Below are 24,825 nucleotides of genomic sequence, written 5' to 3'. Positions count from 1 at the left end.
TAACACTGATGCAGCTGCCTTGATTATTCATTTTTCAAATTCCTGTTTTTCCAGTTAAATCTGTAGCAGAACATATCGCATTTGATGGTATCAAGTGAATATCATAAGAAACACTTCACAGATTCATTTATATTTGTTACATTTTCTTTCCTACACATCCTGTCTGCTTATCATTTCATTTTTGAAGTGTTACTATATTGGCATATTCATGTAAGGTTCTAGTTTCTTTTCAGAGAGTGCATGCACTTGTTTTGCTATTTGATGGAAATGTTTGATAGAAATACTATCAAACATCAGAGACTTGTGTGAGGTAACACCCAAACTAATCAGAAAAACTCAAAGCTTTTTTTTTTTTAAGTAAAAAGAAAATCAAGACTTCTTATGAAAGACTACTTATCTTTATCTGCTACATGTCTCCTGTAGATGTTAACCATTTAACCTGTTCTTAGAATCATAGAATCATTTTCGTTGGAAAAGACCTTTGAGATCACCAAATCCAGTCATTAAACCAGCACTGCCAAGTCCATCTTATCTGAGAGAAGTAAAAAGCTTTTAGCCTTGTTTGGGAAATGCAAAACCTAAGAGGGGAGGTAACTGCCTTAAAACTAAAGAAGGAAACTTCATCAGAGCTATTAATAGATATTAGGAACTCTAGATTTCTCACCACCTGCTCAAACCTATAGATGAAATTGTTGCATCCGCTCCAAAGAAAATACTTAATATCTCGTTCTGTGATCAGGAGTATCATTATAGGTGTATTTTTCCCCAAACTGACCAGTTCCTCTTTCAGCAGCAGTTCCTGAACTACTGTGTTTATTCCTATTATACCCTTACTTCCCAAACTGTGCATTCAGACACTGCCTAAACCAAGTCTCAGCATAAAATAATTTTTCTGTTGTGTCAAAACTGTGTTGGGGATGAGGGAACAGAGTGTGCTTGGATGACAGTGTTGACTCTTCAGCTACTGTAGAGAATCACAAACATGATGGTATAATAAATAAACCCTGGTGACAGGTTAGAAATCAAAGCTCATTAGCACAGGTGAGGGAAGATGAGCATTTTAATGCCTCTGGATTCCATCCAGTGCAATTAACACCACGTACAGCGTATTGTTCACCTAAAGCCATAAATCACAGTAACAAGTGTCATATTATACAGAGATCCTGAAACCACAAGAACGAAAATGAGGAATGGCTTAGAAAAAAATGGGGGATATCACATTTTTTCGTATGACTAGTTGGAAAGTAAACCTAGTGCTGAAAATATTTTTAGTCTTTCAGGACGGATGGTCCTCATAAATATGTCTGAAGGAGTCCATTTACCTGAATAAAGCACATTGCTGTAATGCCTGTGGATCCAACCCTGCCAGGGCAAGCAATCAAGGCTAAGACAATGTTATTCCCAAAGTCAATATAAAACTCATAAACATTAGTTTGTATAGGATTGGTATAATTTTTGGTAGGATTCATAGCAAAGTGTTTACAGAGAAAAATAGTGACCCTCAAGTTCAAAGCCAGATCTGAAGATTAACATGCTATCCAGGTGCAGATAAAATAAATAAGTGATTATTTCAGAGTATTTTTATTTCCAGGTGGGTTGTACCACAGGAGAGGGAGTTCTTAAATTGCTGCTACTGTTTAAACTCAGTATCACATCCACTGAGTTTCACTTTTTTAAAAAAATTGTAACCATTTTATGCACTGCTGAAGGAGGCAGACCTCTTTACAAGTCCAGTGTCCTGTCTGACACCTTTCCATGCAGACTGTCATCTTTCATTAATAAATAATGCAAAGCACTAAATACATTGCACTGATATAATCATCTCACTCTTTTTACGCTTTCTTCTTTCCTGCTTAGGGCATTAAGCTTGCATACCACGCAGTTGAGAGAGCCATGAATTTGAGACAGAAACTCCAGGTACTCCAACGCTGGACAGGGAAAATGTAGTTCTGATAAACTTTGCAGCCTAAATGCTGAACCATGTCTTTTCAGATTGTATCATCAGGGAAGTGGCACAGAGCACAGTTGCTGGAGTATCCCCTGTGACAGCACCAGGGAGGCAAAGTGCACCCCAAAGGCCAGCACAGTGCTCAAGCATACAAGGGACTTTCATCACTCAGAAAGTGTAATGGACCTGCAGCCTGCCCCTTCCCACTCAGCTGTGTCCTGAAGCTCCCATGCCCATGCCAGCCCTGCACAGGTGATTCTGCTGCCCAGACCCATTGCTCCACTCCTGCCTCTCCTTTCTTCTGCAACCAGGAGGAAAACAGGATGGCACGTGGCCCCACAAATCCCACATGAGCCATGTCACTCTCCCCAAAAAGGTTTCTTACAGCCCATCTGGAAGCAGAGATAAGAAATTGTTCAGAGGTCATCCCAGGGTAGCACAGCTGTTTCTTGAGGACAAAAAGGAGAGCAGACTCAGAGCCACCCCTTGTGATCCCTCTCTTTGTTAAACTCACCTCTCTCCTGGCCTGGCCTGTCTATCGGACCCAATCCAGGCGAATCTGCTTCCCAGGAGGGATCGTGCAGCTATGCAGGTGCCTTCTGGTTGCATGGAAAATTTCTCAGTGATCTGGGCTTGGCTGGGTGTGGAGAGAAGCACAGGTCTCCCTTCGGGAGCTACTTGATGTAGTAGGAAATAGGCTTGGCACTGGCCACGTGCGATGAGCAGCGCTTTCTGCACTGTAATTATGACTCTGAGCTTTAGGCCAGGAGAAGTGGGGTCTTATTTCCAGCTCAGAGCTCCTGCAGAAAGGAGCTACCAAACCATGTCCACTGCCAGCTGGGTGCCTGCGGGCTCCTCACTGATGGAAAGAGACTCCTGTGAGAGGAGTCCCACAGCCTGCCCCTTATCTGGAGGGGATGGCAGGGTGCCCCCAGCAGGGGCCCTACCTATGGGATCAGGCTCCATTTTACCTACTCTTTTTCTGCCCTACGATCCTGTTGTTCCTGTTGGCAGGGGCTGGTGTTTGACAGGAGCAGAGACACATGTCCCCTTCCCAAACCTCCTCTTGGGGATGTTTTACTGGCTGGTAGTTAAAGACAGGAATTATAATTCCTTAGGAGACAGGGTCTATCCAGGTTCTTCTTTTAAGGAAAGCTGCGGCTCATTTCCCATCTGAAGAGCAAGCTGGTACCACTGTGATGGAGGCAGCCTCAGCACTTCTGCCCCCATAGAAGACCATTACCCCTGCTATGAATATGGTGGTCTCCATGTTCTGTGGACAACAGAACTGAACAGAGCCCTGAAATAGGTGCAGCAGGGCCAAAGGGCATTGGAGATTCAGGTGTATCCCTGTGCCTACCATGTCCTAATAGTTTGCTCTGTCCCAGTCCCTGCTTGACATGTAAAGCTTGGAGGCAGAAATATTTATTTGAGTAGAAAATTTAAGTGCCTTACTTAGGTGGTCTAGATTTTTCTGCAAGATACCACTTTCTTTAGTCACTGCCTCTTCTAGCTGTCTGCTTCATATGTTGCAATCTTAGTCTTGCCCTTAGGCACCAGCAAAAGTAGAATAACAACCAAGTTTTATGTCAACAACTGGTTGGGAAAAAACATGTTCCTAACACCATTATTTCTTGTCAGGTGGAGAAGTACCTATGGGAGGGCAGTGACACTGAGCCTCATACATACCTCTTCTTTTTTTCATGTTCCAGAAAGACGTGGCAGAAATTTGACCTTTGTGCATGTTCTGGAAGGGTCATTTCCCCACTTACCTTCTATTTCAATGTACTACCCAAAGCATTCAATTACACACTACATGTCCTCAACGCATCAACAAATATTTAAGAAATTTACTTTTCTTCTAGAAGAGTGTGGCTGTAATTAGAGCACAGCAAGATTCTTACCATAGCTTTCTAATCGAGTGTTCTCTGTGGGCATATATTCCCAGACCTACCCTAAGTGTCTCTGAGAAAAGACATACCACCACCCCACTCTCCATTGTCATGAATTATCCAAGCCCTACAAGCAGCTTTTTTAAGATAGAAGAGAGCAGTTTCCCACAGATATGCTTCTTTTTGCTTCTCAGGCAATAGTTTTCAACTAGCCAAGCAGATATATGCCATAGGGAACACATGAAGGCTCCTTGGGTTACTCTGCATAGGTGAAGCGGGCTCAGCATGGGACTGGTAGTGTGCTCTCAGTTGTCAGAGTTGAAGTTCAGCCCCACCTTCACATCACTGTGATTAACGAGGCATTTGCTGAAGCCACAGGCACACTGAATGACAGGGTTAGCCTCCAGCCATTTCTCTTTCCAGCCCAGGTGACCACAACATTTGCAGCTGCAGCTCCAGTGATCAGGTAATTGAGTGTGGACAACCTGTGGCCCAAGTCCAGCGCAAAGGTTTGCTGATGCCACTGTGCCATAGTGTACAGTCCTTAACACATCTCTTACAGCTTAAAAATCATACAAATCATACAGAAAGAGATCACACATTTGCCAGTAACACAGCCCTTGGCTGCAGACTGCTTTGAGTTTATGGAAATCCATGTCGAAGAAGCCACAAGATTTCTCAGCTGATCCACATGCCTGAGTCTGCTGTGACGCCTCTGTGGGCACCTATGTTGAAGCCAAGAGGAGACATCAGCCTGCCTTGACCTGTTTACTGCCCTCAGGACTTTCTCATCAATCCTAAGATTTTGTCCAAAGTAACCCAAAACAGCTTCTCACATTGTTATACTTGTTCTTTGAGGCTCACGGCAGTTATCTGGCAAAAACAAATAAACCCAAGACATTTCTACCAACAAATAAAATAAATAAAACAAAACAAGTACCAACAATCAAAGCTACATGGATTCTGTGGGCAAAACCTAAAACAATTTATTGGCTGTTTACATTCCTTAAAAAAACTCAGCACTTATTCTACAGATGTGTTTTGACGGCAGCATTTTGGGCAGCAGCCAAGGAAGAATAAACATAGAAAGTTGATGCTTATAGGAAAAATGCAAGAAAAGGAGGAAGGAAAGAAAAACCGTGCACAAGCACACAGACAAAACCCAAAGGACTTAACAGCTGGATCAGGAAATGAGGAGGGTATTTAAAAACAAATATGTAGTCATTGAGAATTTGGAATGACTTTGCCATCGGGACCCACCGCAGCACTAGGACAGGAGAAGCACATCTACCTAGCAGAGCAGGCAGATGTCAGCTCTGCTATCCAAGTTAACTCAAAACAAAGCCAGGGCCAGTGCTGCAGGGCTGTGTTAGTCTTGCAACTACAATGACATGGCTATGCTGAGCCCATCTAGCTTGAACCATGGGCTCCTTAAGGGCCACATTGGTTAAGGATTATTTGATTGATGAAACGACTGAAGATGTGAGTCTCTCAGTATATTATTATTTCATTATTGGATTGTCAGAAGGTGTATTTAGATACTCAAGGTTAAAAGTTAAAGTTTTCCCGGGTAGGACAACTTTCCCTGTGCTCTTCCCTGATGGCCATTTTCCTACTACCTCAGCTTTCTCCTGTCCCATAGTATTACTGCTAAACCCTTAAAAAAGGATTTTAACTCTGTTTAACAACTTACTGCTTCTTGACACCCTTCCTTTCATGGACATCTCATTCCCAAAACTAGCTTCTGGGTTCTCCTCTGACAGCTGTGCTGCTAGGTTTCCAGAAGAGTTCCCTAATCCAAGCCCTTTACCTCCTCACCTTTCCAAAGAGCTAATGGAGAAACTTCTCCAGAAGTGAAGGTTGTAGAGAGGCTGCCTTGGCACACAAGGCCCTGCAGAGTGCACACTGCTAATATCAGCTTGTCTGACCGTAGCACCTAGGTGCAGGACTTACTCTGCTTGTGAAATGGAGAAAACTTGCTGAGTAAAAAGAAAGATTATAAAGACATCCGTCCAGTTAGCACCCAAATGTGTCTGAATGGGTACCCAAAATTAAGACTGGGTATTCATGTGTGGATTTGTCACCTAGCAAATACACACTAGTATCACAGAACAGCTAGATGAAGATATGCCTATAAGAGAAACCCAAAGCTTGGATATTGCATAAATAGCTTAAATTTCAGAAGGGTCAAGCACCCAGTAAATTCCACTGAGACTGAACAGCAATATTACTTGATTGTGACTGTATATAATACAAACTCCAGTAAGAGAGACAGACAGAGAAAAGGCAGCATTAAACTGGCTTTAAATGGAAAACTGTATTAAATGCATTTTCCTCAGTCACTCTTTGATGTTACTTGTCACTATGTTTACCCGTTACTTAGTCCTTCAGCATATCATGCTCGTGTTTCCCATGCTTAAGCATGTAGTGTTATTCAGATAATCCAAATGCTGAACTGGTTGCATACTGTTGACAAGCTGCAGAAGGAAGAGATACTATATGCCATGTATATGTAGGAGGTACTATTTCATAGCTTAGCCTTCTGTGTAGGGGAGAGCAGTAAACAATCTCTACCTTTTAGCAATAACTCACATGCTTTTATTCAGTTACATTCAAGTCTTTGAGGCCCTTGTCTGTGAGGAATAATAATACTAATTCTCTACAATACTGAACTATTGCAAAGTAAAATATGCTAGACACAGTGACATGGTCTCACACTGTTGTAAAACACTGATAAGAAATACCCAGATGTGTAGCTGGTTACCATGTTACAGAAGTTAAAAGTCACCAACCTGGTTTACAAAATTTGCGTATCTGATTATTATAATCTGATAAAAATATAACCTAACCCCAAAATATTTTGCCCCAGGATATTTTAAGATCAGTGGCTGATGCTACCTAGAGACCACATAGAACTCCTGATGGCTGGTAGGATGTTCTCTGTGGTTAGGTATAGCCATGGATCAGATGGGATGCATATAACAGAGAGAAATGCTGCTGATGGAACCTTAGAGTCCCTGTAGTCTAAGCTGTAAATTCAGTTCTGGTCCCACCACTCCTGGAATTTGTTTTCCTTAAAAATTTCTGATGAGGCAATTTCCCCATTACCACCACCTTTCTCTGCCCAGCATATGGCTGACATTCAGTTCTCTTGCTGGGAGTTGATCAGGAAGACTTTGGTTAGATGCTGCAGAGGCCTTGACCATCCTCTTTTTCTTATCACTAGAACCAGAATGTACCTGTGGTTACTCTCATTAGCATAATTACAGATAAGTTTAATCTTTCTGGCTTATCTCTTCCCTAGTTACCTATCAGTTCAGAATGTAACATTTAATAAAAATCCAGTATTTCCATGGTCCTCACCACTGTACCTCAAGCATAAGTAGAAGGCGTGCAGGGTGTGAGGAATGTATTCAATTTAACATACATTTAAATGCCTAAATGCCTGCCTTTGCCAGCCTTGCCTCCCTTGACAGTCAGTGCAGACAGAGAGTCTCTCCCAGCGGGCAAGTCCAGGCGAATAACTGAGGCTCCTCTCTGAGTCACCCCCAGAGAAGTTACCCTTGTCCACTGGCTCTGAACAGAGAGGGAGACTTGTTTCCTAACATAGGCATCCTAGTTCAGTGCCTAAACCTTGGCAATGTCACTGTCCACCGTCTTCCCTGGATATTTTTTTAAATTTTTTTTTTCATTTCTCAAGAGGACAAAGACTAATGAAAGAAGCACAGGTATTACAAGCAATTGAACTAAACCCCAACAAGCAAAAATACACTGTTGCCATGTTGGCTTAATGAAGAAACAATCCCTGGCCAGGAATGTGTGACAACAATATCAAAGATGGCTTGGGAGGATCCATGGTGAAACCCACCTTCCTGGCTTCTAATGAATCCTACTGCATGTATTGATTCATAAGCAAATGTTCCATATATGGGACAAAACTGGTTGTTTTCCAGTGCAGTGCTCAACTCTATGTAAACCAGGAGGAGGGTGACTAAAGTAAGATCTCAAATGAGATACCAGATTGTTCTTTCATCCAGTTTTAAATATATGAATACATAAATCAATGCACATGTTTATGTGTCTGGCTCCAATTAATAAGTACCCATCCTGTGCCTCAGGCTTCCTGACAAGCATCAGAATTAATAATTTAATACTTGGAAGAATTATAATCTTGTGGTTAAGTCATTTGAAAGTGGGTTTCAGTTCTTGGCTCTGCCATAGATTTCCTGTGTGACCGTGGGCAAGTCACTTAATCTCTTTGGCCGGGTACCTCAAAGGTATGTAGGTGCCTAATCCCACCAGTAAGGCGCCACTGATATCTTAAAGAACACGTTGCTCAGCTGTTACTTCAGTCAGTAGGTGTCTAATTTCTGTCAGTAGGCACAAACAAAGGTTGCTGACATCACCCCACAAGAAAATGAGCCACTTCAGGGCCTTATTCAAGTTCAAACTCCTGGGTCCCCACTGTGTCACAGCTGGGCAATCTGGCTTTCAGCTCAGGGGATCACGAATGGAGGTGCAGAGGAAGTGCCTGCCTAACTAGAGAGAAGCAAGATTTTTTTCTGGGGGAAAGCACTGCACTTTTACAAAGATTTTGGCTTTCAGCAGCTCTTTTCTCAGCTGGGAAGCTTTTTTCCCCATCCATCACTTGTCTGGATCACTAGTTCAACCCTGCACATTCAATTAGATAGCAAGGAATTACAGTATGGAGGAAATTAGAGAAAGGGCAGAGGGAAGAGAAAGGACTACACAGGGAAGATGACACTTTCCTTAGCCTAGGCCAGAGCAAAGTACCCTCTGTGCCATATGGGAGTGGAGCAGCCATGTCCAGGCAGTGCCACACTCCTGATGACAGCCCAGCAGTGTCCAAAGGCTGTGTCTCTTCACTTGCTGTATCTTTTTTGATTTGAGTACCCATTGCCCTCCATTTCCCTTTCTCCTGGTGCTGCTGACTTTCCAAGGGGGAAAGCTGACGTTTATAACTACTGAAGTCCTCACAACAGCAGCAACAGTCTAGTCAGTGCCCTGCTGAGTCCCCCAGGGAGCCTGAGCTGTGACCTGAAGCTCCCCAGACCAGTTAAAGAAAACAAACAAACAAACAATCAAAAACAAAAGACCCTTGCCCTTGTGACAGATTTGGGGGACATTCACCAACCAGATGATAGGAAAAAACATCTATTTTCAGTTACTGCATGATGGTGGTACATGGGCCAGCTTGGCATTTGGTAGCCAGATCTGTTACTCAGAGTCCCCTGCCCATCTTCCCAGAGGGACCAGGGGACATGACCAGCACTGAGCAAATCCCAACAGGTTACACAAAGCAGGTAGGCTTGAGGAGCTACCTTACATTTGGTGTTACTTTCCTGTATTTCTCTGGAGGAAGAGCAACGATTTGAGACTGTTTTAGATTTGAGGACTGGATCTAAACAAGTCAGTCAAGTTGTTCAGGTCTTTAGCAGATGTGCTGAGCTCAGCCAGTTGTACTTCATCCAAAGAAGGAAAAAGGAGAGAAATTTTACATGGTGAGATAGGAGTAAATAGAAAATAGAGCCTTGAAATTAATTCAGTGGTTTAAGAAATTATTCTAGCTAAAACCTCACTTATTCTATTAGCTGATTTAAGACACTTGCAAACCAATTAAAGTGATACAGAAAATTAGATTTTTCATACCTGCTTTAATGCTTTCCATAACAGTGTGTAGCTGAGCTGCTAAATCTTATGAATCATACATGAGAGAAGTGAAGATCTCTGAACAAAACTGAAAGGCACTGAGCTACCAAGATAAGGAGATTTTGAGCTGGTGAAAGTTGTTCCTTGAGGTCAGTGTTTTTGTGGATGTGCAGAGCTGTCTCTGGTGCAGGTGACATGGGGGCAGAAGCTTCAGTGAGGAGAAAAGAGGCCCTAGTGCTTTTTTCTCCTCTTGATGAAAGTACAGAGCTCTTTTGCTGGCACAGCCCCATGGAGTGAGCCTGCTTACTGCTGTGGCCTATAAGGAAGAATTCCCAGCATGGGGAGTGCAGACTTTTCCCAGGAAAGCTATGCCTGTCTCTATCTGTACAAACAGATGCCAAGCCAGCCCTGTTCTTCTCCCAGTAGCAATAGCAACTTGATGCTCCAGTCTTGCCTTATTACATGTTGTGCAGTAGTTGTAGCCTCTCCCTTCATACAAATCTGCAGGCAGGGAGGCACAGAATTACTTCACAAATCTCAGCTCTGCCTGGGAGGGCAAAGGCTTCCCCCAGCCCTGCTGGTCAGACTCGGCAGAATTTCAGGTGGGATCACAGTTGCCTTGGCTCTTGACTAGATTTAATCAAGCTAGAATGAAAGCCTGCTCTGCTGAGAGTTCAGTGAAAAGTTAAATAGACAGGGCTTTGATTGATTAATTCCCCTAACGTATATTACTGGAGGGAAGCTAGTACCTCCTACCCCACTGTGTTGTTACTTAGAGAGGAAAGAAATTCTTCTTTACCTCTGCTGCAAGCACCCTCCAGAAACAATCTTCCCACCCCAAGTCTGCAGTGTTATCAGTCATATCAACACCTGCCACAAATGCCTCCAGGCAGGATCAGGTTTTGTGTTGTCCTTCTGGGGATGCTTTTTAATGGATAATACAATGAAAAGAATATAAATGTACTCATGAACTCTTTTCCTCTTCAGCCAGATTGTTATAAAAGTTGATCTTTTTGACAGTTGATCTAGCACATGGGCATTGACTAAGTAAACAGTGGATACAGCCTTAGCCAAGAAATTAATCTACCTGTAGGTGGAACACTGACCACAAAATGTGGTGGGAAAGCTGCTATGATAGCTCTTAGATTACTCTAGCTTCCAGTGAAGGCTTTTTCCTTCTTACTGTCTGGTAGAGAGCAACTATTTCCTACATCACTCATTATTGTTTAAAAAACAGTAATACAGCCATTGCTCTCCAGGCTGTGTTTTACAGGCACATAAGCATGAAACACTTTGTGAGCTTAGTCATTATTATACCTAATGATAACTATTTAGGCATAGTTTACTAATATCTGGCAGTCATGAGCTTGTAATGGGAAGTCATTTTAATACATCCATTCCATAAAATTAATTTTTGATGCTTAATGGACAGAAACATTAGCATCTATAATGGAAGGATTTTTTTCCAAACTTTTTAATACTACATGTATTACTTGTTTTCATATTTTTTAAATGTGAGTTACCTTTAATTTCTTGTTGAGCACTCACTTTGTAACGGGAATTAATGGGGGCTTGTTATGAGCCAAAGGAAGTAAAAACCCAAACAGATGGATAGCTTAATGGATATCTTCACAAATCCACGTAATGCTTTTTCATGTGCCCTAAATCAAGTCTACATTTGTATTGATGGCAGTTATACCACAGAGAAGCTGGGTGATTACATACTTGGTATAGCTACACAGTTCTTTTAGCAGATTCGACTCACAATAACTTACAGCTTCTCTTGGGATGCCTCATAGATCAGAATCTGGGACAAGAGACAAGAGGCTGGATACTGGGGAAGAGGATCAGAGAGTCAGCCACAGACAATCCAGTCAACACTAATATCCTTTATCCTCCCTAAATCATAAATACAGCTCCCTTGAGCAGTGACACATGGCTAACAGCAGCATGTCCCTGCCCATGGCAGGGGCTGGAACTAGATGATCTTTAAGGTCCCTTCCAACACAAACCACTCTATGATTGTTTAATATAGGCTGCCTGAAGAGACCACGCTGTCACACAGCATTGGCCACATCTTTGTGGAACAGAGCTCAGACCTAAACCTCACTGCCCTGTTTGAGAAAGAGATACCTTCTGATAGCTGTTGATACCAATAGTGACATCTTTTATACATCCATTTCTCCTAATGCTTACAAACTGTATCCAAGACCTACAAATAATTTGGGTTTGTTCATTTAAAGTCCTCTGCTCTATTCCATATTTGTAACTCACCAATGAATCCATGAAGCTTGGGCATGCTCTCTCACTGCATCCACTTCAGAATGTACTCTTACTCTGTTCTCCACTGACATTTTGCAGCTCTGCCATCTTCACTTCGTATCACGCTTTACCAGTTTTGATGCAGAAGGGAATAAAAGCTTTCAGATGGACTTACTGCTTTCTTAGACTGTTTCTAGCTTCACCATCAGTAAGTATGCAGTGGATATGTTGGTTGCAGACATGATGTATTTGAGATCTTTGTGATCACAAAAGCAGCTGCACATTTGTCAAAGCTTAGCACAGCAATTGGGTCTGCCTGTCCTTCCACATCAGCTGTGGCCCACTGCAAAGAAAATTCCTTTTGGAACTAGGAATGGCTCACTCCAAATTTTATCTTTTCATACTTCTCTGCTCCATTAAATCCATAAAGGATATAAAACAAATAAATAAAGACCAGCTATGAGTCACACAGATCTAATTTTCATGGATCCACTCTCAATCTACCATGCTGGGTCACTTTTATATGTGAAGCACAATAACAATATTACCCAATGTACATTTTACTCGGTTTTAGAACCACATGAATTTTCAAAGCTCTCTATGGCAAATCCATTGAACTCAGCTGCTTCACCACATTAGTTGCTTAAATACCTTGAGTAGTTTCTGGCACTGATACAGGAGGTATCACAGGCCATGGCAAAGCATGGTGAGGCTGGTGACCTACAGGACATGCAGGGAGCAGGATAGCTGGGCACTGGGGACAGCCCCAGGCATCAGGCACTTCCCTGGGGACAGGGAGGGGATGGGACAGAGACGGCATAGGACATAGACCCCAGGTGGGACTGGCTCAGCAGAGCCCATGGCCAAGCAAGGAAGGAATGTGGGCAGCTGGAGACCAGCTCTACTGCAGCATTGTTGGAGCAGGCGCTGCCCCAGTCCTTGTGTCTCTCCTTTGTTGATGTGTTCATGGGCAATCTACTCGTGGGATGAAGAGCTATTTATCCCAAGAAATCAGCAGAGAACACTAGTGTGATGAAAAACAAATAGTTATTAGACCAGGAATATGGAAATCATAAACCGCACTGCCACTTTCTAGAAATAAACATGAGAAGGGAAATACGGATCATATACTTGTGATTTTAGAAAAACGTCTTCTAGATACAAGGTTTTACATTGTAGTTTTACAAGGATGCTTTCTCATGAGATTTTTTTTTTTTTGCATCCCATGTTTACTTGCATTTTTAAAGGTCATAAATGAAGTTGACTTCTTTGAGTTTTGATTTTGTAAATTAATTCTTGATAGACATCACAGCTTCTGGCATAATATCAATATTATTCTAGTTTACATGCAATTATTCTCACAGTTCATTAGTTCCTGAGAAGCTAATGCTGTCAACAACACTGATTCTAATGATATAATTAGAAATAACGCTTTTATTTCTCTATTTGTTTTTTCTCCAGTGACTTATTTCACAATACTTACTCCTTCACTTTGGTTGTCCTGAGTTTCATCTCTGCTAGAGTGGTACAAATTTAATTTCTCTTGAGTAGACATCACACAGGGCTTTCCTTGTGGTATAACAAGGTTCAAGTATTTAACTGCTGATTAATCTAAGTTTTCTAACATTTCAAGATGTTGTTGCAGAAAACTATATGTTGGCCACTGTCCTCAGGCTTCTAGCCTCCCTCATCTTCCCTTTATACTCATAGGAGGTGAGAAGCCACCCAGGTGGATCCTACCTAGCTTCAGCAATGAGCACATCTAGGTGAGCTCTGCTTGTGTTGAGCAGAAGTGAGAGCGATCAGCCTGTCTTGGGCCTGAATGGCTCAGTGGCTGGCTTCCCACGTGTGGTGCTGCTAATGGAGGTACCTGAGTTGGGGCTGAGCAAAGTTCACTGTGAACTTTTCATTCATGAAAATACCCTGTCATCAAACAAAAAGGCAAATGCATGCCTTTTTCCCCCTGTTCTGCTGTTCTATATAGTATAATAAATGCTGGCATCACACAGGCTACAAGTTACATTATGAAACTAGATGAGAAATTGTGTGTTAGTCACCAGGTAATGCACAAGACAAGTTTTTGCGGAAGGAAGGAAGGAAGGAAGGAAGGAAGGAAGGAAGGAAGGAAGGAAGGAAGGAAGGAAGGAAGGGAAGTCAGTCTGTGTGCTCGTTTGTGGCTATGAGAGCACAAAGTATAAACTGTTCATAAAACCTGAGAAAAAACCTGCAGAGCTGATCTTTTCCTGCTGTTGAAGGAAGGAAGGAAGGAAGGAAGGAAGGAAGGAAGGAAGGAAGGAAGGAAGGAAGGAAGGAAGGAAGGAAGGAAGGAAGGAAGGAAGGAAGGAAGGAAGGAAGAGAAGTCATTCTGTGTGCTCCTTTGTGGCTATGAGAGCACAAAGTTTAAACTGTTCATAAAACCTGAGAAAAAACCTGCAGAGCTGATCTTTTCCTGCTGTTTTTGCTTGTTTGTTTGTTTGTTTGCCTAAGGCATTAGTATTTATTGGATTCTGTTACAATCCCAGTGCATGCTTTAACCTGCTTGTATAAGACCCACATATATAAGGACCCTCACCCACTCTAGACCCTTTTGAATCATTCCATCACCTACTTTTTACTGGAGATCAACTCAGTGACCGAAGATGGATGAAGAGTCTTGGCATTTGATGTCAGAGGAGACGCCATCTTGGTGTTGGTCCATGTTTCGGAGGCTTGCAGTGGTCCTGAGGTGCTCTTAGTGGGCAGGCACTGACGGCTTTCTGGAGACCTGGCTGATTTCAACAGCTCTTTGAGCTACAGGTAAAGCCGTAGGAAGCTTGCAATGCATTAAATTAAGGTCAGTAATTAACTGCTTCAGAGCACTGACATACCGAAGCTCTGATTGATGCTTGTGTCTCAGCATTTATAGCTAAAAAACTCCTGGGCTTGTCAAAAGAGCAGTGGAAATGATAGATGACTTCATGAATATAACTGGCTAAACATGGACTCGCAGTACAAAATGGCAGTGGTTTAATCAGGAAGCATAAGAGGTGGGTGAGCAAAAGCCTCATCACACACAGCCTTGCCCTAAAGCCCTGTGCATGTCCCTGTCCCAGTTTCTATTGCAGATACAGGTAAGTAAGCAACAGGAACTGAGCATTTGCAGAACCTACAGTAATCCTGAAGGCACTGAACAGAAAAGTAAAAGCTCCTTGCAGCTGGTGGTGCCAGGCCCAGGATGCAGACACCTCCATTGCCGAGCAGTTGCAAGGGGCCCTTATAGAGCTCAGAGCTGTGCCATCCCAAAACCAACCCTGGGGGAAGAGCTGGTGGTATCCACAGTCCTGGTGTGGATACTATGAGGTTTTAGCAGCATGGAAACTGTGTTTGGCTCCAGCAGTACAATCAGCTGCTGCCTCCCATGAGTGCTACCGTGCTGCAGGCACTGCAGGGTGGCTGCTCACAGGGAGCTGTCTGGACAGGGCAAATCCCTCCAGTTGAACGCCTCTGGGGACTTAGTGCTTTTATATCTGTGAGAGCCAGTACGGAACATCACCACACAGCTAATCCGGTTACTGGCGCGGGGTCAGAGCTGCCGACGCTGCGCGCTCGCAGGGCCTGCCTGCTCCAGGGCTCGCCAGCCAGGAGAGCGATGCCCGCCCGGCTCAGCTGCCGGGCCCTGAAATCCTCCTACTCCACGTGACATGGGCCTTAATCCAGGAAATTATTGGCTTCTCTCCTCCCGTTGGGCTGGGAGAAGAATTCAGTGTCTTGCGCTGAATGCATTGTTCCCGAGGCCAGGGCACCCTCCCCACAGCTGGTCAGAGGCTTGGTGCTCTGAGGACAGCCGCCCCTCTCACCTGCGTGCCTCCGCAGCCCTGGGGTCACCACAAACAGGTACTTCCCAAAGGCTTAAACATCAACCTGCAGCCAGATTATGACCCTTTGGTAACATCCACCCCTGCTGACTGTGGCATGTGCCAACCTGGAGCCATGTGCCCCCTGGACCACCAGTGAGGATGTGAATATGCCTGGAGCTGAGCCGATATGGGAGAAGAGGTCTGGTGCTGGACTGTCTCAATGCCATAGAAACACTTTGCTATGTGCTGCTTTCAGCAAATGTCAAATAACTGAAGGATGGAGAAAACACCATGAAAGCCATCCCGAGGGCATGATGCCCAGTCAATATCTTTGTATTCTGTTTAGATGTACCTTTGTACCAGCATCTCATCTGTCATGTTGTCACCATACAGCTAGGTTGGGATTTACCTACTCCAGCATCAGATAGCTGCCATTAACTGCTACACTTCCTTCATAGCCAGTGGGCAGGTGCATTTAGGGGAGTGATTTGTCCCATTTACTCATCTAATATAGGATGGGATTAAATCTGCTATAAATGTGCCTGTTCCATGTGGTTGCAGAGAAGACTTCTCTCTGAAAATCAGTATCAGTGCTGGATGTGGAGTAGGATGGGGAAGAGGGAGAAGTCGAACAGGTCTTTAATTTTTCCTTTTGGGGCTCACCCAATAGTGATGTCCAGCACAGTGTATACTAAATGGCACATATGTGGCTACAGATGGAGTAGGGCATCTGTGCAGTCCCAGTACTCTTGGGGTGTACTTTCTGATAGGAACCAACCGTCAGCATGGTGCTTCTGCTTCCAGGCTGTTGAAAGCCTCCTCCTGGCAGGAACAGAGCCAATGTGGCAAACATTTTTTTGCCAGGGTCATTATTCCACTTTCCCACAACACTAGCTAACTCTATTCCAGCATAGCTGCATTTATGCCAAACACTTTGCTGACCCAACATTTTGGGCTGGGCAGTGTCTGATTCTCCCTTCTCTGAGATGACATATGGCTCTGGCACATCTCTGGTGCTGACCAAGCCTAATAAGACACAGAGGGGCTGTATTGCTACACGGTGATTCCTCACGAGTAGAGGGGCAGCAAATAGGTTCACATTCTCAGAAATAGACCCCCTTATGAGTCAGAAGGCACTGTGCCTTTTCTGCTGCCTGCTTTGGGAGAAAAACAATTTCATGCTTTTTGTGAAGCAGATAACTAGTGGCAGTGACAACACACTAAAGACCATCAGGTCTTGAAGAGACTATTAGTGTATTTAAACACAGGCCAGTAAAATACATTAATCGGTGCTCGCTGGGGGTTGCCTGTTTAAGTTACTAGCTGAATCATGAGTTTTCTAAGTGTTTTGGTGAACTAAAATTGACATAATTACCACTCTTGTTCATATTAATCAAAAGAACTGACCAGAGTCAAGATCTACTAAGATGAAGGAAATACTTTTCATGTGTCTTTTCATGCCATCCTTTAGAGCAGACTTGGTTAATTAGCATCCAGGTAAAAAAAAAGCCTGCATGTTAGTCTGTCAAGAAAAGAAAAGACAGTGCCACTTCTGTTTGAGATACGAACATTATTTTTTATTTCCCATTGATGTGGACTTCTCTGCTTTCTGCCTTTTCTTCTCATCTTGGAAATCAGAAGAATGTTAAAATGACAAAACAAAAGGAACTAGTGGTAGAAAAGTTGCAGAAATATAATCTCTGAAAGAAATGGAGAGGGACAATCTTCCCTTGCAAGACTTTGCTGCTCAGTGCAGAAGACAGGTGGTTCCCATGTTGTGCTGATGTCCAATCACTGTGAAAAGATTCCACCAGATGACATGTGCAAGGATGGAGCATACACAAGTGCTAGAAGCTACAGAAATGTATAGTGCTGCCAAGGAATATCCTTAGCCCATATTGTACTGTTGTAACCTGAAAGACAGACATTTCTGTGGCCTATTTAAAGAAACATAATCTCCAAACAATAGCATTCGGAACTGTTTTAAGATCAACTATCTCAATAATGTATTTGAGTATTATTTTATGTCCTTTATTCTAATTTTAATTCCAATAGGAAGTGTAGCTTAATAAGATGCTGAAGCAGATCAAGACTGGAAGATCTGGTCTTCAGCCAGATACGTAATATTTAAAGCTGTATTTTTTATCACCTTCTATAGCTAGAGGCTCTGAAGTCTGGAAACAAAGTCATCTCACAAACAAAACCAAGTTGTTCTTTGAAGGGTGGCAATAATGAACCTTTTGTCCTATGGGTTTATGTTCTATGCCCCATTCTTCCCATCCTTCTTGTGTCACTGCAATGACCTCAGCTTCTGTCTCCTGCAACATGCCTCCCTCAACTGATCCTCATCTCATGCTGTCCAGCCCCTGGGAAAGGTAGGAGTAAGGCAAGACAGACCTGGCTGTGAGGTGTTTTCTGGCCAGGCATCCTCCAGGCCAAACAGGTAAGACCAGAGACCATGCTGCAGCTCCTTCAATGCAAATCCTGATTTACATCTGCACCATCTACTGAGACTATGATCACCTTCAGTAGGATACTTGCTGAATTTGTGTGTCACCACCCAATAAATTCAAAATCATTAGCTATCAGACAGAGACTCAAACCCTTATTTCTGTTAGAAACAAAAAGAAAATACAAAAATGTACCTAATCAAAGCAGTGATAATCTCCTTCTCCCCAGGTCTAAGCCCTGACTAGATGGTGTTTTAGGTGCAGGGCACGAGGAACACATTCTGTCATTAACTCCTCTCATTTGGTATCTCTGAAGATAAATTAAATCAAACTTTCCAATAAGACTGTCAGCTTCACCAACTTCTTATATGCCACATTTTGTGCATTTTAGGGCCTGAATGTGACCCCTCAAAGGCACGCAGTACCTCAGTCAGTTCCACTTGATGCCACTCTTATCTCACAAAAGCCTTTACTCCAGCTAAACTCAGAAGAAGACAGTGCAGGGACACACAAGGCCTCATTTCATCCACACCTTTACTGTCACAGATGACTGCATCACTGTTAGGAAATTAGAAAGCTCCAGTTCAAAAGACAGTTATTATAATTCGAGTAACATTAATACATTTATTTAATTGCAATTTACTTTTCATTCATAAAAAGGACAAAGCACGGTCCTGCTCTACTCATTTGAAAAAAAAAAAGAAAAGATAAAAAGTAACTAAAAAAACAGTTCAATATTCATCAGTATCAAATAATAGTAATATCAAGTTTCCTGAAATATAAAGAAACAACAAATATGTCTATCTATATAAACTTTAATTAAGAACCTTGCATTTTAAAGCAGATGATACATTAGTTAGCTCCTCTTGACAACAATCCGAAACTGAAGGTCCCAGTTAAATTTACACAATTATGTGAAACAGAAAAATCTCCAACTATCTGATCAGTGTGTGACACCTACCTCATCTGTGTTGTTGATTTTAAAAAAAGAAGTGGCTTTCCTTCCCAGATCATTTCCATGCAAAAATGAAACAATTTTGCTTTTTACACCATGTATTAGAAAAGTAAAAGGCAATCATGCATTTGGCAAAAGATTTAGTTGTGGTTGTATATTATATAAAAATGAGTCATACTGCAAAACAACCAAACAAAATGAAACACAGTAAAACACATTTGTTTTTGTACAGAAGGCTTACAGCGTATTAGTTTCTTATGTATGAAGACAGCTCATTTCTCTTTCAAATAATTATACAGTTTACGAAACTCAGTAGTGTTTGACACTTTGACATTCCTCTATAGGGAAGGTATCACTTTCACCTATGTAAAAAATTTTCATCTTGTAACAAATAGTTAAAATGAAACTAAACCAGTATCATTGATATTTCATAATGAAGACTCTACACTTTTACATGTAAATATATAGTACAAAATTATACAAATAAAAGAGGGGGTTTAAATTATTAATAGACCTATTCTTGCTTCATGTAAATATTATTATTATGGACCTCTACAGTATCAGTTCTAAAAAGATAAAATCTATTTCTAAGTAGCTAGCAAGGTTGTGCTAATAAAATATGATAGCTTATAATTCTTGAAGCATCAGACATCGCACTATTACTTGAGCCAGCTGATTCAGTATCACTGCGTTTCTTCAACATTCACACTCAAACTAATACCCAGCATACCATGGAGAATCAAAGGAATGTTCATTTCTTCAACAACTGAAAAAAAACTCCAAACAAACCAACAAAAAAACCAACACTGAAACACTCTAGACACAGTCAGAACAAAAACATTCTCTATCTCTAATAGAGTTCCCATTTTGCAAAGGCCATATTAATCATTTACCTTCAACTAACAGTTGGGATCTGACTTCCATGTACTAACACAACGTTGGATCATTCAGTACTCTATCAAACAGAGGGACAGTCTCAGAACTTTAAAACTCTTATTTACAACACTATCAACACTAGAATAATATCAAGTTCTTGAAAAAGCATATAATTCCCCAAAATGTACACCTTCACTACAGGAAAGTAACATCTGGCATCTGCAGCATAAAAATGTAAATATAATAATATTTTTAGTGTGCTACTCTGTTTTCGCCATTTATTGTATATCTTTTTTTTTTTTTTTATATTTTAAATCTTTTCCCTTCAAAAAATAACATACATTTCCTACCATTTCTGGGTCCACTGGGCTGATCATAATATGGACTCCATCTCCAAACTCCTCAGTGTTATATTGCTTTCTGAATAATAATAATAATAATAGTAATAATAATAAATCAAACCTAATATATTACGCTGCTTCCCTGAAAGTTGACATTTTACTCCTAAAATCAGCAATGACTGTAATAGAATTTTTCAACAGAACTGCTTTAAGAAAACAATATGGTATGTCCTGCATCAGTGAAGTACAGGTAAATTCCTTTAAGCTGAGCATGCTATGCATGTCTCGGGTGTTCTGAACATATGAGGGACAGTCTCAGAACTTTAAAACTCTTATTTACAACACTATCAACACTAGAATAATATCAAGTTCTTGAAAAAGCATATAATTCCCCAAAATGTACACCTTCACTACAGGAAAGTAACATCTGGCATCTGCAGCATAAAAATGTAAATATAATAATATTTTTAGTGTGCTACTCTGTTTTCGCCATTTATTGTATATCTTTTTTTTTTTTTTTATATTTTAAATCTTTTCCCTTCAAAAAATAACATACATTTCCTACCATTTCTGGGTCCACTGGGCTGATCATAATATGGACTCCATCTCCAAACTCCTCAGTGTTATATTGCTTTCTGAATAATAATAATAATAATAGTAATAATAATAAATCAAACCTAATATATTACGCTGCTTCCCTGAAAGTTGACATTTTACTCCTAAAATCAGCAATGACTGTAATAGAATTTTTCAACAGAACTGCTTTAAGAAAACAATATGGTATGTCCTGCATCAGTGAAGTACAGGTAAATTCCTTTAAGCTGAGCATGCTATGCATGTCTCGGGTGTTCTGAACATATTTAAAATAAGAAGTTCCTCATCAGTGACTTCTATTTCAAGTCCTTTAAATTTTATCCAATAGCCTCAAGAAATATAGCTCTGAAAAAATGAAATGTTTTTGCTTTGACTGTCTCTCTAAAAACCAGTAATCCCAATAAATGATGATGGGGCCATTCAAAAATATGCAGTACACAAAACATATAGGATAGTACAGACAGACATAGTACTCTTACATTTATCACATACAATCAACATTTCAATCTCTATTATATTTCACAATTTGTTATTCAAGTTAAAGCACCTACGTATGGTGATTTTACTTTCACTGTACAGCCTATGTTATTGGGTTTTAACACTGTAACTTGCCCCATTGGACCGAATCATGCAACTGTCACAGATCAGCATAAGTGTTTTATAAGGCATATTGGAACAAGTTAAAAATATTTCTTAGCCTTTCAAAAGTTGATTTACTTCATGAAGGAGTTCCTGGATGCCTCAGTCCTCTTAAAGTTCATAGGAAATTGGTAGGGTAATTTATTTTAAAGTGGATTTTTTTTGGCTTAGGATGGTGCCACAGGAATCAAAAAGAATCGTGGTCCTCATCTTCAAAGGGAGTCCTTTCTTTTAGGCAGAGGACAAGGTAAATCCAGCTACATTCAGAATCCCGAGCAGGCAAGGACACCCAGGGTAGGAACCACCAGGACCAGGAGCAGGGTCGGTACTCCGGCAGCGGCACCTGCACATCAAACAGATAACAGCACCGGGTTGGTCTCACTTTGGTATTCCTCATGGCGAGGAAAAACAGCCCTGGATGTGAGTGAGAACATGGGATATGAAGGCTGGTGAGAAAACCAGCTGGTGTGTCTCAACACAGCCTCTACCTGTACGAATAACGTGAAAAGGACAAAGAGCCTTGCTACAACACCATGGAGGACTCGCCCTTCTGTTCTGCAAGAGCTGTTTATGCTGTGTGTTTATATAAGCAGCAAGGCCATTCAGCACACATCAGTGTATTTTGATTTGGCCAGTCCAACCAGCCAGAAGGTTACACCAGGAGGTAAAAGGTCAAAATAAATATTTAAATATATGAACAGAAAATTAATGGAGTCTTTGAAATGTCATGAAGCAAAGAGACACCTTTGGAAATGTTAATGTTCATATGATCAGCAATAATCTGAGAGATACCAAAGAGCCTGGTCCTTTTGTTTACCTGCTAGATTACAAAGTCCAGATGGCTGACTTGTAGCAATGTGGCATTTACACGTTTATGTCTTCTAAAGTCACAAAGGTCTTTCTTAAACAAATATTTTAAGACCAAAAATATTAATTGACAGCTTACAAACTTTACCTGACTTGCTCTGGCAAACAGATGTAAGAATTGCTATTATGTTAAATGGCTTACATTGCCATGGTCCAGCTCCCTGTTAAGAAGCATTGATACGAGAAAATAACCCAGCCAAACTCTACCTGGCTGACAGTCTTGGAGATGGGGCAAAGGAGCTGGAGAACAAGCTCTTCTTTCATCCCAGAGAGGGTTCACCTATGTCAGGAAGGCAGCGTGTGCGTGTGCAATGTGGGACCCTGCTTACTGCTCATTTTGCTGTTGAACACAGATAGGTGGTGATAGTCCTGAAGTACTGCTTGAACCATCCCACTGGACAGTTCTCAGCAAATATTCTTGTCGAAGAAGAAAAACCATACTGAAAATGTCACATGTGATTCCATTTCATATCTTTATCAATTATTTGTATGAGGGGATTGAGTGCACTTCCAGTAAGTCTGCAGACAATGCCAACTTGGGCAGGAGTGTTGATCTGCTTGAGGGTAGGATGGTTCAACAGAGGGGCCTGGACAGGCTGGATTGATGGGCTGAGGCCAATTGCATGAGGTTCAGCGAGGCTCAGTGCTGGGTCCTGCACCTGGGTCACAACCACTCCATGCATCTCCTCTCATGTCCCATACACGTACTACTTGCAATTCCAAGATTAAAGTGCTGTCCCCTAAACAAGTCTTAACTAAGGATATCATACACAGTCTTAATTTCTGTACTTGGCAGAGCTTCTGGTCTTTGCAGAGATATTTAAGTGAGCCTTCATCAGTAGTTCCTCATGTTTATTGCACTGTCTACTCTCCTCATTCAGCTTTAAAGAGTCCCACTGCAAACAGCAGCAGTTTTCAGGCAGTTGTTTGGAAAGCCAGTTGGCAGCATACCTCTAACTCGAGTGCTTAGTCTTCTTTCCTCACAACTGGTTTATTACAGTACTTCCCATACATAATAGGTATGGCCGGAAGAACCAAGTTCCACCTGGTATATTAGTACAGTAAATGTGTACCACTGGAGACAGGTGGGTGCAAAGACACCTGTTATCCAAGACCTCTCTCTCTAGACAAGGTGTCAGAGGAGCAGGTGCCCTCCTCATCCCAGGAACAGAGGTTTCCTTATGTGGTGCCCAAATACCACATGACAGGATGTGCCTACAGCTGTTCATATGCATGTGTAAATGAAGCAGGCATTAAAATAATCCTGACTTGCATGTATTTCTCAAGCCTTTGTAACAATTCGTTATTACAAATACATCATTCTTTTCTTTAAATGTTACTTATCTCTAAGATATGACATTTTTGGCCCTTTTCCCAATGTCAGTATCTTTTTATACTGGATTGTAAAAAAAAAAGAAAAAAGAAAAAAGTAGAGGCCTGTTTAGAAATCTTGTTTTCATCAGATCTGTGAACCAGGAAATTAGTTACTGGTCATCTGTGAAGCTGTCATATGTGAATAACTTGTCTTTCTCAATGGGAAAGTGCCTTGCCAACATACACAAACTCCAAGCTATTCCTTGGCTAATTGTGAGCTGATCCTGTTGTGGCAAAACTCTTTCTCTGCTTTTGTTGCCAGGAAAGATTGTTGAAGAATTAATTTGCATTAAATGACATCAGTTTTCTTAGTTTCCAGGTACTGAACATCAAGGGGAATGTCTACATGACTGTCCTAGTTTGAGAAGGCATGTGTTTTTAAAGTATCACAGCTGTTTCCTTTATTGGGGTTTATTTTGCCCTGTGGAACTCTCTTTGATACCCTGCCTAGGACTGGATTAGAGAGAGTACAAAGAAAAGCCAGATGTGAGCACACAGTGTGGAGCTGGACCCTCAATACCACTGTTTGTCTCTACAGAGCCACTCCTCTCATGTCACACAAATGGTTCAGGTAGATGGAGACTGGCTACCTGAGTGATAGTCACTGCAATACCATTTTCATTACACAAATTAGCACACATTTAGTAAAAGAAAGGAAAAGAGAAATTTTTCTGACCAGGATTGGCATTTTATATGGTTCATGAAAGATTTAAGTTTGTAATGTAAATTTTGTAGCTTGTTAAGAAATGAGTCTGCTTTTGTGTCTGTTTTGCAAAATAGGTTTTTCTTTTTCCTGTAAGAAAGGTCAAACTTCGACTCATCTTCCTGTAAATAATATTCTCCTTTTGGTTCAGGATCCAAGGACTGCTCTTCTACCAGGGCTGTCTGTTTTTGTATCTCTCCTTTTTGCTTAAGAAAGGTAAACACAAAGCCTTCTCATATTCTGTTTCTCCTTGCTTCTAACTAAGCTCATCTGCTTCTCTGTGAAAAAATTAGGCAATGTGAATTAAAAAAAGGGATTTTGCCTATTCCTTTTGTTAGTTTATTTAGCATATATTAGGCTTCATTAATATCTGTTTTGATATTTATCCAGGTAGAAGAGAAAAACAGGAAGGGAGGAA

The 24,825-nt window shown here is 41.5% G+C and overlaps 1 protein-coding gene across 1 annotated transcript in view; it reads right to left on the bottom strand.

Annotated features, from left to right (window-relative positions):
- Positions 1-20,575: 20,575 nt before the first annotated feature.
- The window catches only part of CNTN1 (contactin 1), a gene marked incomplete at its 5' end in the record, with an annotated part of 73,393 nt that continues 69,143 nt past the window's right edge, over positions 20,576-24,825 (bottom strand). The window contains 2 exon segments of the mRNA XM_010006296.1: positions 20,576-21,759; positions 21,761-21,806. Coding sequence (XP_010004598.1) covers positions 21,651-21,759; positions 21,761-21,806 — 155 coding nt within the window.

The sequence above is a fragment of the Chaetura pelagica genome, unplaced genomic scaffold (genome assembly GCF_000747805.2).
Source record: "Chaetura pelagica isolate M959 unplaced genomic scaffold, ChaPel_1.0 scaffold108, whole genome shotgun sequence".
Lineage (NCBI taxonomy): Eukaryota > Metazoa > Chordata > Aves > Apodiformes > Apodidae > Chaetura > Chaetura pelagica.
The sequence above is the reverse complement of the archived record's forward strand: the minus strand, read 5'-3'. Positions and strand labels throughout refer to the sequence as shown.